This window comes from Peromyscus eremicus, chromosome 4 (assembly GCF_949786415.1).
Source record: "Peromyscus eremicus chromosome 4, PerEre_H2_v1, whole genome shotgun sequence".
In the NCBI taxonomy this organism is placed as follows: domain Eukaryota; kingdom Metazoa; phylum Chordata; class Mammalia; order Rodentia; family Cricetidae; genus Peromyscus; species Peromyscus eremicus.
Genome location: NC_081419.1, coordinates 94,762,808 through 94,779,262, shown reverse-complemented (window position 1 = coordinate 94,779,262; position 16,455 = coordinate 94,762,808). Strand labels below are relative to the sequence as shown.

General features: G+C 40.2%; 1 protein-coding gene across 1 annotated transcript in view; it reads left to right on the top strand.

Moving 5' to 3' along the window:
• The window catches only part of Ubr1 (ubiquitin protein ligase E3 component n-recognin 1), a 130,173-nt gene that overhangs the window by 13,434 nt on the left and 100,284 nt on the right, over nt 1-16,455 (top strand). The window contains exon 4 of the mRNA XM_059261226.1: nt 9,049-9,159. Within this exon, the coding sequence (XP_059117209.1) occupies nt 9,049-9,159 (111 nt within the window). The remainder of the gene's footprint in view (nt 1-9,048; nt 9,160-16,455) is intronic.

Here is a 16,455-nt window from a genome sequence, read left to right as displayed (position 1 = left end):
CTCTTTACCCTATAAATGGTGTCCTTAATTTTTTTCCCTTTCAGCTTATGCCTCAAATCATAGTGAAAAGTTTTATCTGTTTTGAACTTTATATAGTTGGAGTCATATGGTAGATACATAGTTCTTGTTGAATAACCTTACGTATGTAACTGTAGTTTGTTTGTTGGTCTTTAATAAACTATATTGTCTTTATTCACAGTACTGCATGTGGATATGTAGATTGCTCCAACTTGGTACTGTTAATAATTCTGTTGTGAACATGTTTAGTATACATATAAGATTTCTCTAGGTTGTATATCTAGAAAAGAATTATTGAGTTCTAAGACATATAGATCTTTAGTCCTACTTAGATAAGGTATGAAGTGATTATACCAGTTATAGATTTTTTTTTTTTTTTGAAGATTTATTTATTACATATAGTGTTCTGCCTGCATGTATCCCTGCAGGCCAGATGAGGGCACCAGATATCATTACAGATGATTGTGAGTCACCATGTGGTTGCCGGGAATTGAACTCAGGACCTCTGGAAGAGCAGCCAGTGCTCTTAACCTCTGAGCCATCTCTCCAGCCCAGGTTCTTAAACTGTATATGTGAGTTCAGTTTCCCACATCCTCGGATGATGGGCCCTGTAAGTTGTTGTAAAGTTAGTGATCCTCAGGAACCTCCTGAGTGCAGTAGGCAGCAGAGCAGTCTCAGAATTTAGTTTTTGTTGTGCTCTCCTAATTAATGATGGAGTTTAGGCTTTGCCTTATATGACATGCTTCAAGTACTTGCAAAACATAACATTTTGAAGATATATCATCCATATCTTTTGTAAACTTGAAAGTTCTAGGCTGGCCTGGGTTACATAGAAAGACAGGCTTCTGAATAACAAATAAAAAAAAAAATTAAGTCTACAAGCTTAAAGAAAATATTCTTCAAAAGAGAGTACATGGAAAACGAAACATTTTTAAAGTTGCTCACACAGGGAGCTTTAATGGTTTTGAAATTCCCTCAGTCTCGACTCCAAGTTAGTAGTGTTTGTTTCATTGTCAAACTTTGTATATTACCTGTACCTTATGTAGGTTCTTTTGACGAGAAATACTTTATAAAAGAAAGAAATCAGGCTGAGTGGTGGTGGCCTTTAATCCCAGCACTCGGCAGGTAGAGGCAGGTGGATCTCTGAGTTGGAGGCCAGCCTGGGCTACAGAGTGAGATCCAGGACAGCAAGGACCACACAGAGAAAAACCCTATCTCCAAAACAAAACAAAACAGAATAAAAAAAAAAACTCCCAAAAACAAACAATGGGAAGGAATATGAAGGTATATCTAAGTGTAAAAGCAGACTCATATCATCTCCAGATGGTGGGACAAAAAGGCAACTGTAAATTTTTTTTTTTTTTTTTGGTTATTTCAAGACAGGGTTTCTCTGTGTAGCTTTGCGCCTTTCCTGGAACTCGTTTTGGAGACCAGGCTGGCCTCAAACTCACAGAGATCCCCCTGCCTCTGCCTCCTGAGTGCTGGGATTAAAGGCGTGCACCACCACCACCACCACCACCACCACCACCGCCCGGCGGCAACTGTGATTTTTATTTATATTTTTCTGCATTATTCAAAGTTTTCCTACAAAATTTTCAGTATCTTGCTTAGGTAAACAGATAATTTTGTTTGAGTTGTTTTTTTGTATGCTGGGGGTTACAGGAGGTAGGCAAGCACTGCATCACGGCGCTAGATTCCCAGTCCTCATTTGCTGATCTTGGCAGTGCCGGAGGTTGAGTCCAGTGTGCTTTGTGCACACATGCCAGGCAGGAGCTCTGTGGTGGAGCTGTAACCCAATCTAATAGGTACATTTTTTGAGGTGAAGGTAAATGAGAATTGAACTTAGACTTCATATGTGCTAGGCAAGTGCTCTATCACTGAGCTATATTCCCAGCTCTAATAATTTTCTAATGCTATATTTGTGTGTATGCTTTGTGTGTTTCTGAGACAGCCTGGCACTCTGTAGTCCTAGCTAGCCTAGAACTCACTTTTGAGCACAGACTGTCCTTGAACTCACTATCTTTTTTTTGTTTTGTTTTTTTTAGACAGGGTTTCTCAGCGCCTTTCCTAGAACTCGCTTTGTAGACCAGGCTGGCCTCGAACTCACAGAGATTTGCCTGCCTCTGCCTCCCGAGTGCTGGGATTAAAGGCGTGGGCCACCTTTAGTGCACTAGGGGCGAACTCACTGTTTAGTACATGTTGGCCTTGGGCTGGCAGTAATCCTCCAGTTTCATACTCCCAGATTTGGAGATTTCAGACATGCACTCTGAATGCTGTTTTATTTGAAAGACAGTATGCAGTATATATACTCATTATGCAGAACAGAATTCTAGAATATATAAAGCAGGCTGATAATAAAACATACCATATTAACTATTTTGCCTTTGTTTTTGTTTTATAGACAGGGTTTCACTATGTAGCCCAGGCTGGTCTTTTTTTCTTTTAATTATTTATTTATTTTTATTTCATTTGCATTGGTGTTTTGCCTGCATGAATATCTGTGTGAGGGTGTCCCCTAGAACTTAAGTAAGCTGCCATGTGGGTGCTGGGGATTGAACCTGGGTCTTTTGGAAGAGCAGTCAGTGTTCTTAACTACTGAGCCATCTCTTCAGTTACCTGCGCCCCCCCCCCCCATGCTGGTCTTGAACTCAGAGATCTACTTGCCTCTGTCTCTCAAGTGCTAGGATTAGAGTGTATGCTACCATACCTGACATTAATAGCTGTTTTTATAATTAAATCTTAGCTGCCAGCTTTGCTTGTTCTTTGGTCCTTTTGATCTTAACATCCCAATTCATTTTTAACAAATGCTATTAAAATTTCTGTATCCTAAATACTATGAGAGACATAGAAGGTACAAAACACATAAGGTCTGAACTTCATCCACCAAAGGTTTATAGTCCAGTGGGGATACAGGACACCCAAATCAGATAGAGATATGAATAGGAAAGGGACAGAGAAAAGGAGATTACGAGTGAATTTGTTTTCATCTCTGGGGATGTTCTAATTGGTTTTGAGATGTATTCAGTAAAAGACTATCAACTCAAGCAGATCTGATTCTTGGTGTCAGCTTCTAAGACTCTTTTTTTTTTTTTTTTTTTCCAAGACAGTGTTTCTCTGTGTAGTTTTGGTGCCTGTCCTGGATCTTGCTCTGTAGACCAGGCTGGCCTCAAACTCACAGAGATCTGCCTGGCTCTGCCTCCTGAGTGCTGGGATTAAAGGCATGAGCCACAACCACCTGGCTAGAAGACTCTAGAAGAGAATGTGGCCACAGTTTTCATTCTATTTGATCAAGTATTATGCTGATCTTTGACTCTTAGAATTTAATTTATCAAATCAAATATGTTGGCCACCTCTGAAAGGACAATAGCAAAGTGAATAGCAGAAGATGCTGTAAAACAAGGCTCAAATTTTGTTTCTTTATTGTTCTCAAATACTGTCTTAGACTCTCTTGCCACTGAATGTTTTCCTTGGTCCTCTGTTCTTGTATTTTTCATGTTCAATACTGCTTTAGACCAGTGGTTCTCAACCTGTGGGTTGTAACCCCTTTTGAAGGTAGCCTAAGGCTGCCAGAAAACACAGATATTTACATTAGAGTTCATAATAGCAAAATTACAATTATGAAGTAGCAATGAAAATAATTTTATGGTTGGGAGTCACCATAACATGAGGAACTGTATTAAAGGTCGCAGCATTAGGAAGTTGGAGAACCACTGCTGTAGACAAACATAATACATGATGCTGAGAAAAGAACCAGGCCTTGGCATGTACTCCATCACTGAACTATATTCCAACCTCCCTCCTCTGTTTTGTTTTTGTTGTTATTGTTTTTTCGAGACAGGGTTTCTCTGTGAAACAGTCCTGGCTGCCCTGGAACTCACTCTGTAGACCAGGGTGGCCTTGAACTCACAGAGATCCGCCTGCCTCTGCCCCTCAATGCTGGGATTAAAGGCGTGCGCTGCCGCCGCCGCCGCCACCAACCCCTTCTCTATTTTTATGACAGTTTTTATACTGTAGCCCAGGATAATCTGTAATTGACTATGTACTCAGACTGATCTTGAACTTATGGCAGTCCTGTTTCAGTTTCCCAGGTACTAGAATTACAGGTGTAAACCACCTCTCCCAGTTTCCTACTTTTTTATTTTCTTAAAAATTTTTACATTTATTTTACTTAATTACTTGTATGTAAGTATTCATGTGCATACCTTGCGTACATGTGGAGATCAAAGGTCAGCTTGTGGGAATCAGTTCTGTTGTCCCACCATGTGGGTTCTAGGAATCAAACTCAGGTCACCAGGCTTGGCAGCAAGCTTGGCTGACCTTTGCTTTGTGAGTCATCTTATCAGCCCAAGCCTTTGTTTTCATAAAAAGAAGTATATATATTAAATTAATATTAAATATATTAAAGCATGCTTGAGACTTGATATATAGAGGTAGATTGAGATGGAAGGATCTGTGCTTTTAATTTTGAAAGATTTGTCCCTCAATTTCTGTTACTGTTATAAAATGCATATAAAACTTACTATCTGAACCATTTTTAAGTGTGTGTGCAACTTGGTGGCATTACGTATTTTAAACTCATACTGTGTGCCCATTATGTCCATCTCCATAATTCTTCACTTTGTAAAACACAGACACATTAAACAGTGGCTTCCCATTCCTTGCTTTCCCCCTGGTAGCCATTATCCTACTTTCTGTCTCTGTGAATGTGACTTCTGTAAGTACCTCATATTAATGAAATCAGGTTTGACTTAGCATAATGCTGTCAGGGTTTAAACATAGCATATATCAGAATTTCCTTCCTTTTTAAGTTTGGATAATATTCTACTATGCAGTACATTTTGATTATCTGTATATCTATTGATAAACTCAGATTGTTTGCATGAAATTTTGATAGATTTAGGTCAGGTCTTTTTATTGTGTTGCTGTGCCAATTTATACACTCATTAAAAGGATATGGGTCAAGGGTAGAGCTATTGCTCAGTGCTAAGAGCACTGGCTGCTCTTACAGGAGGGTCCAGGTTCATTTTCCAACACCTGAAAGCTCACAACCATCTGTAACTCCAGTCCCAGGGGATCTGATGCCATCTTCTAACCTCCTCAGGCACACAAACATACATGTAGGCAAAACGCCCTCACACATGAAATAATAAATCTAAAAAGAGAGTATCAGAGCTGGGCATGGTGGCACATATCTGTAATTCTAGCACCAAGGAGGCTGAGGCAGGATTAAGAACTCAAGGCCTGGCCGGGCGGTGGTGGCGCACGCCTTTAATCCCAGCACTCGGGAGGCAGAGCCAGGCGGATCTCTGTGAGTTCGAGGCCAGCCTGGGCTACCAAGTGAGTTGTAGGACAGGCGCAAAGCTACACAGAGAAACCCTGTCTCGAAAAAACCAAAAAAAAAAAAAAAAAAAAAAAAAAAAAAAAAGAACTCAAGGCCTCACTGGACTATATAGAAAACCCTGTCTCAAAACAACAAAAGAGATGCGGAAATATTCTTACAACTGTCTCCAAACTTTATTTAATTAGTCTTTTAATTTATTATCAATCATTAAATAATCTCATTATTCTAATTTGCCTTTCTGTAAACATTTTTTATAGTTTAATTGTGCAGGTGTTTTTTTCATTGTTGTCATTGCTTTCTTTCTTTTTTTTTTTTTGGTTATGGGGTTTGAACCCTGTGCTTCATGGATATTAGGTGAATACTTTGACATTTGAGTTACTACCCTAGCCCTTGTTTCTTTTATGTATTATTTATGTCTATCCTTTTTCATTTTCTTTTGCCTTTCCTATTGCTGTGTTATATACTTTAGAAACATTTTTTTGAATATGCTTGTATTTTAATTTTAATTTTATTTATTTATTTATTTATTTATTTATTTTGGTTTTTCGAGACAAGGTTTTTCTGTGTAGCTTTGCGCCTTTCCTGGGACTCACTTGGTAGTCCAGGCTGGCCTTGAACTCACAGAGATCCGCCTGGCTCTGCCTCCCGAGTGCTGGGATTAAAGGCGTGTGCCACCAGCGCCCGGCTAATTATTTTATTTTTGAGACTGAGTCTCACTATGTAACCTTGGATGGCTTGGAACTTACTATGTAGACCAGAGCGGCCTTGAACTCATAGAGATCTGCCTACCTCTGTCTCTCTGAGTGCTAAGATTAAAAACAAGCATCACCACGCCTTAATTTTTTTTCAAGTGTCTAGTCAGACTTATTGATATGTATATTATATAAACTAACATCTACTCTTTATTTATTTATTTTTTATTTTTTAATGCCGAATGCCGTTTATTGAAGGAGGGAGGAGGTCTTAAATATAGGCTTACAGCACAATGGGAGAACCCCGGAGGGCAGAAGTTCGCTACCAATGTTTTACAATCTTGCTTCTAAGCTGTTAATGCCCAATATTCAGGATACACAGACAAGGAACTTCCCTTAAGCATTCAGGAGGGTGGAACCCGGCAGGGAATTAGCATAGGGAGGATATCAAGGTCAGCAAGCAAGGCAGCAGTTACCCAAAACGGAGGGGGTTGGGGGGTGGGGGTGGGGGGTGGGGAGGTAACTTAGGTTGCGTGGGATGTCAGCAGGTCACCTTACCCATCATGGAGACGCTTGCCCAGGCCACACAGGCGCTCTGTCTTAGGTTGGTGAGCGCCCCCCAGGCATTACCCATCTCTGAATACTCATTATCATACAGGCTCAATCGTGTGTGAACTGCGGAGTTAACTGCTGCCAAAGATCTCAAAGTGGCGCTGGGCTTAACATCTACTCTTTTAAGTGTCCTGTTTTGTGAAATTTGGTAAACATACATTTGTGTGATTACATTAGTAATACTTGCTAGTAGTAAGCTAGAAATATACATAGAAAAAGTTGTGTGCTGCCCTAGCTCCTGACATCTACTGATCTGCTTTCTTTGCCTTTTCAAAATCTTATATAAGTAAAATCATGTAATGTGTAGTCTTTCTTTCTGGCTTCTTCCATGTGTATAATTGAAATCAAGGATCAGCAGTTAGTAGTGTGCCATTGTATTCATGTGCTGGTTCATTTATTCAGTCACTAGTTGGTGGGCACTTGGAATGTTTCCAGTTTTTTATTTTATGTGTGTGAGTGTGTTGACTGTGTATACACATACACTGTTTGTATGTCTGGTGTTTTGGGGGGCCAGAAGTGGACACTAGAACTAGAGACTGATGGGTGTGAGCTGCCATGTGGGTGCTGGGATTTGAACCCCACTCCTGCAGGAACAGCTAAGTGCTCTTAACTGTTGAGCAGTTTCTCTAGCTCCTGCTTCCAGCTTTTGAATAAAGCTGCTTTGATATTATTATATATCATTTATTTTATTATATTGAAGTACACGTCTTTACATAGATACAAGTTTTCATTGCTCACTAGTAAGAGAAGGATTCTGGATCATAATGGATGGCTAAAGATTTTTCTGTCTTTTTGTTTGTTTGTTTCCCTGGGTAGCCCTGGCTGTTCTGGAGCTTGCTCTGTAGACCAGGCTGGCAGATTTTTCTGTCTTTTAAACTTGATTTCTGCTGTCATTTATTTCATTGACTTTTTAAAACTTTATTCTTGATTTTATTTTTTTTGAGACACAGTCTCACTATATATCCTTGGTTGGCCTGGAACTTACTATAGAAACCAGTCTGGCCTCAAATTCAGAGATCTGCCTGCCTCCTGAGTGCTGGGACTAAATTTTTGTTCCTAGATTTTGTGCTTTGCTTTTACGATGTTACCTATTCTACTTATATTTGCTTTTATATAAAATACACATTTAAAAAAGATACATATTTTGGTACTGTTAGCAAATCTCATGAAATTTCACATATATGTCTTATTTCTTGTTACTTTTTCCCCCATTGGTTGCCTCATTATTACGACTTATATCTTAGTTTTCTCTTTCTTGGCTTTTTATCTAGATCAAGTACTTTGGTTTGTTTGTTTTGTTTTGGGTCCTCCCAAGAGCAGTGTCTCACGTAGTGCAGGTTAGTCTGGAACTTTCTCTATACTGAGACTGATGATCTCCCTGCTTTCACTTCTCATGTGCTGGGGTTCAAACAAGCATGTGTCAATCTGTCCAGCTTTAGTTTCAGTGTCCTGCGAGTCCTTCCTGTTACCCATAAAATGGTTGATTCTCTTGCTGCATTGGCTTCCCCTTCTCTTTTGCAGTTGTAGACTTTCTGAAGCTCAGGCAATACAATGTTTCCATTCCTCTAACCAAATTCCCTCCTGTGATTTGTTCTTAGCTCTGCAGTTAACTATTTTAGAATCTACAACCTTCATCTGCTCAGGTTTCCCAAAAGGTCTCTTAGATGAATGAAGCTCGTTTTCTAGTACAGGGTTAATAGACTGCAGCCTGAGTAAAATCTGGCTTGCAGTGTTTGTGTGGATTTTAAGCTAAGAAAGCCTTCTGTAATTTTAGCTGCTGAAATCGTGGCTCACAGATGGTCTGTGCTTCCTTATTGTATGTTTGAAGGGGAAGTTCTAAGGAAAAAGTCTAGATCACATTGTTATCATTATCCTCTTCCTGAGGTAGTATAGTTTAGGGTTTTTTTTCCCTAGGAACACTCAAAGGAAAAAGATTATAGTTGCTGTAGGAAATTAATGTAAATGAATATACTGTATTAAAATTTCTTAATTACTATGTATCATTATATTGACTTTTAAAGGTCTATGTAATAAAAAAGGAAAATTTATACTCAAGCATTCTAGATTATAAAGATTTTTCTTTTACTTTAGTTCTCCATTAGTTCACACTTAATAAAAATATTATTTTTAAAGTGTGGAGTTATATGTCAAAAGCTTATACATTTAGAAGGTCCATTTTTGTTTTGCTGAAGTATTCAGGTAGTTGGTATTTCTTAGGTAACTAACTAAAGTGATTTTTTTTCTATCCTGATTCTTTTACATTAAATACAACTAAGATTGAAGTGTTAGTGAATATTTATTATTTGAATCAAACTTTTTTCTTTTCATTGCTTTACAATAAAGTTTGGCACCATGAAAAACTTTTTTTTTTTTTAAATGTTTTAGATGCATACTTCTACTGGAGGAGGGTTCTGTGACTGTGGAGACACAGAAGCATGGAAAACTGGCCCCTTTTGTGTGGATCATGAACCTGGAAGAGCAGGCACTACAAAAGAGGTAAGAAGCTTCATTGCTGTTTTCAATTTTCTGAGATTAAATGAATAGGTTAAGATGGATTCCATTTAGAATCCAGTTTTTTTATTCTAGAAGTTAATTATAAGAATGTTTTAGGGGCTGGAGAGATGGCTCGGGTTAAGAGCGCTGACTTTTCTTCCAGAGGACCCGAGTTCAATTCCCAGCACCCACATGGCAGCTCACACCTGTCTGTAACTCCAGTTTCAGGGGACCCCGGCACCAATGGCAAAAACACAAATGCACATAAAAATTAAATAAAATATACTTACAAAAAAAAAGAATGTTTTGTTTTTCTACTTTAAATTAAAATTTTCTCCAGAGGGAATGAATTCACACATACCCAAAAATGAATTCAAAATACTTTTTCTTAAATAGTCAACTTGAACAATAAGGATATATAGTGTATAGCCCTAAAAGAACAAAAAGAAGTTATTAATAGGTAAGAACAGAATGTAATGAATTTGAAAACAGAATGAACACATGAATTCAGTAATTGCTGTTCTTAAAGGAAAAAAAAACTTTGGCTGGGCAGTGGTGGCTCACACCTTTAATCCCAGCACTCGGGAGGCAAAGGTAGGAGGATAACTGTGAGTTCAAGGCCAGCCTGGTCTACAGAGCGAGATCCAGGACAGCCAGGACTGTAACACAGAGAAACCCTGTCTCAAAGAAACAGAAAAAGAAAAAGAAAAAAACCTTTAGCAAGTTCGGATCTAGACACTTAGACATGAGGTGGGAGAGAACATAGGACCACAGATACACATGAGCTCTGGGAACCACAAGAGACTGCTCAAGGATTCTCAGCTAATACACCTCAAAAGGAATTGTTGGCTTTTATTTTTTTTGAGACAGGGTCTCTCTACGTAATCCTGGCTGTCCTGGAACTTGCTATGTAGACCAGGCTGGCCTCAAACTCACAGAGCTCCACTTGGCTCTGCCTCCCAAGTACTGGGAACACTACACTCAGCTATAAAAATGAACTGTTTTATCAGACACTGCAAAGTACCATTCAAAAGCCAAGGGAATACTAGGTAGATAACCATTGAGATACTTGGCAAAATTGCCACAGTGCAGCATTTCCCTTCAAACACCATGTTCATAAGGTCATAGACAGATCTTGGAAAGTTTCCAGGATTATATACTTTTTATGCCCTTTGAACTATTCAAGATCGCCATATAATCTGTGAACACATCTTAGGGCCATATGTTGTTTTTTGCTGACTTTTTGCGTGAAGACCTCTCTAGGTATTAGAGTTGGATATTGAAGTCTCCCGTTATTACTGTGGATGGACCTATGTGGCCTGTGAAGCCTTTTAACATTTGTTTTATGAAATTGGTAGCCCCAAGATTTGGTGCATAGATATATACAATAGCTATATCTTTCTTTTTTCCTTTTTTTTTTTCTTTTTCGGTTTTTTAAAGACAGGATTTCTCTGTGTAGTTTTGGTGCCTGACCTGGATCTAGCTTTGTAGACCAGGCTGGCCTCAAACAGCTATATCCTCTTAATTGTTCCTTTTATTAATATGTAGCGATCCCTTCATCTCTTCTGACTACCATTGGTTTGAAGTCTGCTAGATTCAGGAATTGCTGTGCCAGCTTATTTACAGTTTCCCTCTGTTGGATAGGCTTGTTTCTGACCTTTAACTCCCAGTGTTTGGATGTCTTTGGTAGTTATGTGAATTTCTTGGTGATAGCAGATAGTTGGATCTTATTTTTTTTTTAAATTGAGCTTAGTCTTTAAGTTGAAAGGCCAAGGCAGTTTGCATTCAAGGTTATTATTGAGGTTATTGTTCAAGATTTACTATTGCTCATGGTTTTGTTGGTTTCTAGTCATTGGGAGTTCATTTCTGGCTCTCCTGATAGTTGTCAGAGGTTTGTTGACTTGCCATGTTGGATGTGACTGGTTCTTCCCAGTTCTCTGTTCTCTCATGCAATGTCTGCTCCCTTGGGTCCTCAGGAGAAAGCTGACCACCGTCTTCTCCGGTGAAGAGTTTACTGAAGTGCGGACAGTTGGCATGAATTGCCTTTATGTGTGCTTATCTTGAATACTCTTACTTCTCTGTCACCTTTGCTCAATAAGGGGATAGCAGTTTGGTTGACAGTTTCAGGACTTGCTATATATTACTCCACACTTCTGGCTTTGAGTGTTGCTGAGGAAAGATTAATGTCGTTCTGAACTTTCTGCCTCTGAATGTGAGTTGGTGTTTTCTTTTATAGATATTAGTATCCTTCGTTTTGGTTAAATTTAGATATATGTCATGGAGAGGTTCTTCTCTGGTCATACTTAGGAAATTCTTGATTATAATTTTAAAAAATAGATTGTCTAAGCCTCTTTACATAATTTGCCATAACTCCTGCTAGACCATGCATACTTAGGTTAGGTCTCTTGAATGTATCCAAGACTTCTTACAAGTTTTGGTTATCTTTAGTTTTTTTTTTTTCTTTATGTATGCCTGTATGTGTTATTGTCTCGACCTGTGCTCTATCTCTAAAATTTGTCCTTTATCCGTGGTCTTGGTCTGCTGTTTGATTCTTTCATTTCCTCAAAATTACTGATTCTTTCATCCATCTGTATCTTTCTTGTGTGGATCCTAATTGACTTCTTAATTGTTTATGGAAGTCCTCTATATGGTCGCTAACCTTTTTTTAAAAAACAGACTCTGAATTCTCTACACATTTTAGCTCTCTCGTTATCTTTGTTCTGGTGTCAGGAGTTGTGAGTTTGTGGCAGTGTGGTGTAATGCTCTTGTTGTGCTTTGTGCCTGTACTGGGAGGTGAGCGGCCTCCAGTTTTTCTTCCCCCTTTTCTCACTGTCTTGCTGGTTTCGCTTTATGTGAGCCCTCCTGGTGCTTTGTCTTTATGTGTGCTCAGGGAAAGTCAACTGAAGGAATGGCTTGCCAGCTGTCACTGTGTGAGCTGCAGGAACCACTTGTGGCTTCACCTCGGTCCCCAGTACGGCTTGGAGACAGGAGCACTAAGGTGCTGGTCGGAGAAACATACTACAGAGTTGTTTTTTAGTTTTGGGGCTAAGGGTGTCAGTAAGCCAGGAAGTGAGGAGGGAATAGGGGAAAGGTGAGAGGAGAGGAAGTAAGAATAACAAGGTATATGGGCGAGAGGGCTGAGAAGCAATGAAGACTGTACATTAGGTTTAGAGAAAATCGTCTGTTACTGACTGTACACATATCTGCGAATGTACTGAAAGCCTTTCTTCGTCTGTTGTTTTCTTCTGTATTTGTTTGTTTGTTACAAGCTCCAACTGTGTACCTAAGCTGGTCTGCAACTTGCTAAGTAGCCTAGGCTGGCCCCTAACTCTACTGATTATCCTGCCTCAGCCTACCAAGTGGTGGGGTTGCAGGAGTGTACCATTCAATGGTTGTCTGTTTACCACCTGAAACCCACGTGCTTTCCCCTCTTTACTAGGGCAAAGGTTTCAATTTAGTGAGAATGTTGTAACTGAAGGAACATGCCAGGCAACAGGGAAATTATTTACTAGAGTATGAAGTACTTTTTAGCAGGTGTACCCCTTAAAATGATACCCCACCCATAGCAACCATTGACTGTCAGCTGTGAGTCAGGACCGGGTGGGACCTCAGGTGCCCCTCTCCCATGAGAAAATGTCGAGAAGCCCAGTCTTGTGGAAGTCTTGTGTATATAACCACAGCTGCTGTGAATTCATGAGGCAGTGGCCATGTCATGGCCATGTCATGTCCTGGGACATCTTTTTACCACACCCTATTCTTACCACACACAGCACCTTATTCTCTTGCTTTTACATTTTTGCTCCCCCTTTCTTCGACAATGTTCTCTGAGCCTTGGAGGGTGTCATACCAATGTCTCATTTAGGCTTGAAGACTCCATCACCAATCATTTCCTGTTGGTACTTTGAGCATTATGAGTCTCTGTATTAACTCCCTCCCACAGCTATAAGACACTTCTTTGAGGAGGAGAGAGAACACTAATATATGTATAAACCTAAGTAATAGTAGACAGTTTAATATTTTTTGTTATTTTGTGAGACAGGGTCTCACTCTGTAGCCAGTGTTGGCATTGAGCTTATGGCAACCCTCCTGGCTCAACCTCCCAGATGCTGAGATTATAAGCATGAACCATCATGTACAGCTCAAATTGTACACTTAAGTGAGTAAATCGTAGTGGTTTCTGCTTATGTCACAATAAAGTTGTTATTTGCAGCTCACTTATGAAAGTCTGAGTTAAAATACTTAGTCTGGACATCATAAAACCTTCCAAGTAACTTCTAGTTTATAACAACAAGTAATACTACCAGGGAAAACACGGAATACAGGTTTTTGGTTTTGTTTGTTTGTTTTGTGTTTTAACAGAAAAACTGGTCTTCTTCATGAAGAACAAAAGATGGGGGCTAAGGATGGGAGATTAAGTTAGATGTAGATGTCCAGCACTTGAGAATCATGACAACCAAATGCAGTGTGTAGACCTTGGTCTCAGCAAACGTTTATAGAAGATCAGAGGAACTGAGCTGGTGAGATGGCTCAATGCTTGAGAGCATGTACTGCTCTTGAGTGACTTGAGTTCAGTTCCTAGCACCTACATCAGACACTTCCAAGGGGATCCAACACGACTGACTGTAGCACAAATCTTAAAAGGTCTTATTAATAAAAAACAAACCCGGAGTCAGATATTGGGGTGAACGCTGAAAGATCAGAGAAACAGAACGAGCCACAGCTAACCTCACCTCACCAACTTCTCAGCTGATTCTGTTTCCTCAGACTGAAAGCCTCTGAGTCCTCATCCGAATGGATCTCAGCTGAACTGCTGCTAAAAGCTAAAAGCTTAAAAAGGCTCTAGTTCCTGGTCCTCATGCCTTATATACCTTTCTGCTTCCTGCCATCACTTCCTGGGATTAAAGGCATGTGTCATCATGCCTGGCTGTTTCCAGTGTGGCTTTGAACTCACAGAGATCCAGACAGATCTCTGCCTCTGGAATGCTAGGATGAAAGGCGTGAGCTACCACTGCCTAAACCTATGTTTAATATAGTGGCTGTTCTGTTCTCTGACCCCCAGATAAGTTTATTGGGGTGCACAATATATCAACCACAACTGACCTGTACAGATGGACATACACACACACACACACACACACACACACACACACACACACACACAGTAAAAAAAAAATTAATAAATAGGAGGCTGGAGAGATGGCTCAGCTGTTAAGAGCATTTACTGCTCTTGCAGAGGACCTAGCACTCAGATGGCACCTCCCCCTTTCAGGGGATCTGACATCCTCTTCTGGCCTCCAAGGGCACACTTGTTGTACAAACATGCAGGCAAAACACTCTTACAGTAAAAACAAATAATAAACCCTTTTTTCTAGTTTTTCAAGACAGGGTTTCTCTGTGTAGCTTTGCGCCTTTCCTGGAACTTGCTCTGTAGCCCAGGCTGGCCTCAAACTCACAGAGATCTTCCTGCCTCTGCCTCCCAAGTGCTGGGATTAAAGGCGTGTGCCACCACCGCCCGGCTCCTTTTTTCTAGTTTTTCAAGACAGAGTTTCTCTGTGTAGCCCTGGCTGTCCTTGAACTCTCTCTGTAAATCAGGCTGACCTGAAACTCAGAGATTCACCTGCCTTTGCCTCAGGAGTGCTGGGATTAAAGGAGTTCGTCACCACTGCCTGGCTAATAAATCTTTTAAAAAAGAAAATAAAAAGTAAATTCCTTTTAAAAGATAGGAGGAATGATTCGGAAAATTGAATGTTATGATAGATGATATTTAGTCATAGTGTTTTTAGATGAAATAGTGGTGTTATCATATTCTTTCTTATTAAAAGATACGTATCAATGGGACTGACCTAGACCCTCTACATGTGGGTGACAGTTATATGGCTTGATGTGTTTGTGGGGCTCCTAGCAGTGGGATCAGGACCTGTCCCTGGCTTTTGAACTGGCTTTTGGGACCCTACTCCTCATACTGAATCACCTTGCCCATACTTAATACATAGAAGGTGCTTAGTCTTTTGTTTTTGTTTTTTTTTTTTTTTTTTTTTTTCAAGACAGGGTTTCTCTGTGTAGCTTTGCGCCTTTCCTGGAACTCACTTGGTAGTTCAGGCTGGCCTCGAACTCACAGAGATCCGCCTGCCTCTGCCTCCCAAGTGCTGGGATTAAAGGCGTGCGCCACCACCACCCGGCCGAAGGTGCTTAGTCTTATTGCAACTTGATATGCCATGTTTTATTGATACTCAGAAGACTTGCCCTTTCCTGGATAGAAGAGGAGGGAATGGGGGGATTGGGGGGTGGAGAAGCGGAGGGAGGGGAGGATGGAGCAAAGTAAAATTTTTGCTGATAAAAATGTAAAAAAAAGAAATCATTGAATCGATTAACACTAAAGAAGTAAAAACTTAAAAATTGTTCCAGAGCATGGGTGAAAGGAAAGTGAGCTTTGCACATTTGTTCTAGGAAGCCAGAAAACACTGATGTCAGATCTAACAAGATATAGACATTTTAGATCAGTCTTATTAATAGTTTTATGCTGAAACCCTAATATACCATTAGCAGGTGAACTCATGCATGTTAGGCTATAATACAGCCATCCTTTTATTATTACTATTCATCTATTTATTTACATCCCAGTTATAGCCTCCCACCATCCTCCCCTCCTTCCCCTACCCCCTCCCCATTCCCCCATCCCCTCCTCTTCCATCCAGGAAAGGGCAGGTCTTGTGAGTATCAATAAAACATAGCATATCAAGTTGCAATAAGACTAAGCACCTTTTATGTATTAAGTTTGGGCAAGGTGATTCAGTATGAGGAGTAGGGTCCCAAAAGCCAGTAAAAGAGTTGGAGACAGTCCCTGTTCCCACTGTTAGGAGTCCCATAAGAGGACCAAGCTACAAAACTGTAAACTATATGCATAGTGCCTAGGTCAGTCCCATTCAGGCTCCCTGGTTGTCCATTCAGTCTCTGCTAGCCCTGTGAGCTCAGGTTAGTTGATTAAGTAAGCCTTCCCATGGTGTTCTTGAACCCTGTAGTTCCTACACTCCTTTCTCCTCCTCCTCAGGATTCCTGAATTCCACCTAATATTTGGCCGTGGGTCTTGGTTGGCATATGCCTCCATCAGTTGCTGGACGATGTCTCTTTGATGACAGTTGGGCCAGGCACCAATCTGATCACAGGAGACGACCAGTTCAGGCTATTTATCCACTATTGCTAGGAGTCTAAGCTGGGGTCCTCTCTGTAGACTCCTAGAAGATTCCCTTGCGCCAGTTTTCCATCTAACCCCGAAATGTCTCCCCTAACAGTACCCCTCAG